General features: G+C 36.5%; 1 protein-coding gene across 1 annotated transcript; it reads left to right on the forward strand.

Moving 5' to 3' along the window:
- Positions 1-789: 789 nt before the first annotated feature.
- On the forward strand, positions 790-1,680 carry LOC149210313 (uncharacterized). Its single transcript, XM_089396680.1, has one exon. The coding sequence runs from the start codon at positions 998-1,000 to the stop codon at positions 1,445-1,447; it is 450 nt and encodes a 149-aa protein (XP_089252806.1). The 5' UTR covers positions 790-997; the 3' UTR covers positions 1,448-1,680.
- Positions 1,681-3,202: the final 1,522 nt, after the last annotated feature.

The raw sequence follows: 3,202 nt of genomic DNA on the forward strand, positions 1-3,202 counted from the left end.
CCGCAGATAAGTATAATAACAATAATGGGTCATAAAAAGACTATAACAACTAGGAACAATGCATCAAAGTCTATCTTCAAAAGTAAATATGAAGTCCGATCGTCATTGCACAACTTTATAGTCATTGGTCACCTTGAAATTCAAGCATCGGACGTGGGATTTAACAGGGTCATGTAGGAAAACAGCGAGGATAAGGGGCACAGTGGCACTCACCGAATTGAAATGAATACTCATTGATAACCTTGAATTTGAGAATCGTACTTCGAAGTTGGAGTTAATACGAGCATGCTGGAGAACATGAGAGTGCAGGCAAAGCAGTTGGACGTCCACAACTCGACCAAATTTAATAAATTTCCTAACGCCAAGTGGAATTCCTCGAGCCCGACAAGTCATGGCCATCACCGGCCCTAAGTATATCATAAATCCTTCTCGAAGTTCGAAGAATGCCACCATTCTTCCGGTCTGATTTCGAGAATAGATCGCTGAGAGAATTAATTACAGACCCTTAGTGGAATCACCGACCTTTACCACCATCCTTACAGTCTGACTTGGGAGAGGAGCGCTGAGAGAATTAATTACAGTTGCAGGGAAGGCTTAGCTGGATAAATCAGAAGCATAAGATGTTAATGGAGATAGATGGACCATTAAATGTCTCCATTAATGATGCACAGTTCTCGACTTTGAAGAATACGCTTGTAGGCCCCTTTTGTCAAATTGCAGCCGCTCCCATAGCACAACCATCTTCTCCAACGACCCAACATGAAGAAAACACTGGCAGCAGCGCCCACGTTTAGAAGCAACAATAAAGAGAATCGTACAGCCCAAATCTGTTGTGAGATGTGGCGGTGATAAAATATAATTTCCAGTGCGCTGTTGAGGGATTAAGTTTTCTCTATTTAAGGGATTTGCTCTGTCATATCCTGGTGCAGTCTGTAGTGTGTTTGATAAGTAGATTCAGTGTTTTCTGCAGTGTGTTGTATACGGAGATTTGGAGAAGATGGCGAGGAGGAGTTTCTGGCGGCTCTGTGTTCTTTGGCTTTTGATGGTGGAGATTGTATTTGCTGTAAGTGGAAAAACTGATCCGGGTGCTGTTGGAGGGAATAATGCGAACCCACCGCCCGCCCCGGCCAGAGGACATGGCGGCGGCGGTGCTCGCGGTGGAGGAAATGGCGGCTCCGGTGGTGGAATTCCGGGGACAGGGACAGGCAATGGATGGGGCGGTGTGTTTGGAGGGGTGCCGTTCGCTGGAATTATTGGCGGCAGTGGAGGCGGAAGTTTCAGGCCTTACGTCGTGTGTTCGGATCCGGGGCCCTGTTATAAGAAGCGGCTGAGTTGTCCCAAAAGTTGTTTCAAGTCGTCTGGCAAGTGGGGATCCAAGGGGGGCGGCGGTGGTGGCGGCGGCGGTTGCACCATGGACTGCAAGCACAAATGCAGCGCTTACTGCTAGACAAATAAGGACTATATCTATGGTTTTGTGTCTGTTTTTGTTTACAAATAGTATATATTAACTAGTGCTTATATAATGTACAGTTGATTTTGTAATGGAGTATGGATGAGCTTTTGATGGCTCTGGACTCTTTCAACTTATATGACGAATGGCCTTTAGTTCTTCTGCTAATGGGTGTTGGCCTATGTTCCTCTTATATGGCGCATATAAATAAAAACATGAAATGTTTTGCATGTCTCGTGGTGTGAATGCAGTGATGTTTAGTTTTCTGCACCGTCTCCATTGATGTTTAATGTTTTCTCTTGCAATCTTATGAATGTCTGTTTCAACCTAATCTGTATGGCGCTTGTTTTATTGATGTGTGTCAACACGAAAATTTGTACGGGTATCAGAATTTTATACCCAATATAGTTGGCCTATCAGAATTCTGCCAAAACGCTATACAATGGAACGTGGGTAACGCGAAAACTAGAGTTCTTATTTACGAAACATTAGGCTGTGAACGTTAGGTTAAAATTCATCTCAAATCTGTTGAAATTCGTGTAACAAATTCGTTGAAGCGTGGGCCTCGACACCTTTGTACCTTTTCAAATTATTGAACCACACTCGTTGGTAACGCGAAAACTAGAGGTTTTTGTTTTATTTTATTTTTAAATCTCGGCAATTTTGCACCTTTTCAAATTATCGAGTTACATTTCAAATTATCGAGTTACACTTGTTAATTAGAAACCCATTTATATGAATTTCTACAATTGTGTACCTTTGCAAATTATTGAATTACACTTATTAATTAGAAACCCATCTATATATGAATTTCTATGTGATTACTTAATAATTTTGTACCTTTTCACCTTTTCAAATTATTTTCAAAAAGTAAAATAATAACTTCAAACTTACCCTCTATAAAATTTGGGCAAAAGTTTCATATTTCAATTTATTTTTTTCTTTTTAATTATCGTTCAATTTTCAATATTTAGTTGGTTTTATTTTCCATAAACCTGATATATATATATGATCGCGGCCGTAACTCGGAGTATCCTGTATTCCCGATTTAACGTTGTAAGTGTTTTTCCTTTGATTTATATTTTGCATTTTACTTGTTGGGGATAGAAGGTTGTTTATTTTTATTGTTAGATGTTTTTATTTTAATTTTTTAAACGAGTGGTTTATAGAGGCGGGGAATTGCTTGGATGGTCTGGCAAAAAATTAAAAAAAAAAACTTTGTAGGAGTGTTTGAATCATGTATTGGATAGTAGAAACAGATTCAGCAACCATCAAAATTGTCTAGATCATCTAAAATTATGAATTTTGACAGCTTTTATTTAGATTTATAAAAATCTCTGCTGGATTTTTTCAAAATATTGTCTAAATTTCCATAACTTTTTTTAATTGTTCATGTATTATTATTTTTAATTGTTAAATCATCATTTTTTTTCTTCATTAAGATTTAATTTTTTTGTCAATGATATTTTTGATAATAATAATTATTTTTAATTATTTTATTATTATTATTATTATTTTTCTTAATTCTTAATTTATTATTATTATTATTATTATTTTTAATTGGAATTGTATAATTAGATGGTTGACAGAATCATCGTTTTTTTCTTCGCTAAGATTTTTTTGATAATAATTATTATAATGATTAGGGGCAATTTTTTTGTTAATGATATTAATTGATAATAATTATTATAATGATTGGAGGCCTATGAATATGGTTGTATTGATTTTCTTTCTAAAATATGAATATTGTTC

The sequence above is a fragment of the Pinus tabuliformis genome, chromosome 1_2 (assembly GCF_031772625.1).
Source record: "Pinus tabuliformis cultivar Carrire ecotype Pingquan chromosome 1_2, CPIR1, whole genome shotgun sequence".
NCBI classification, from domain to species: domain Eukaryota; kingdom Viridiplantae; phylum Streptophyta; class Pinopsida; order Pinales; family Pinaceae; genus Pinus; species Pinus tabuliformis.

Excerpts from the sequence above, each read along its gene's own strand:
- LOC149210313 (XM_089396680.1), top strand. The coding sequence starts at position 998 with ATGGCGAGGAGGAGTTTCTGGCGGCTCTGTGTTCTTTGGCTTTTGATG.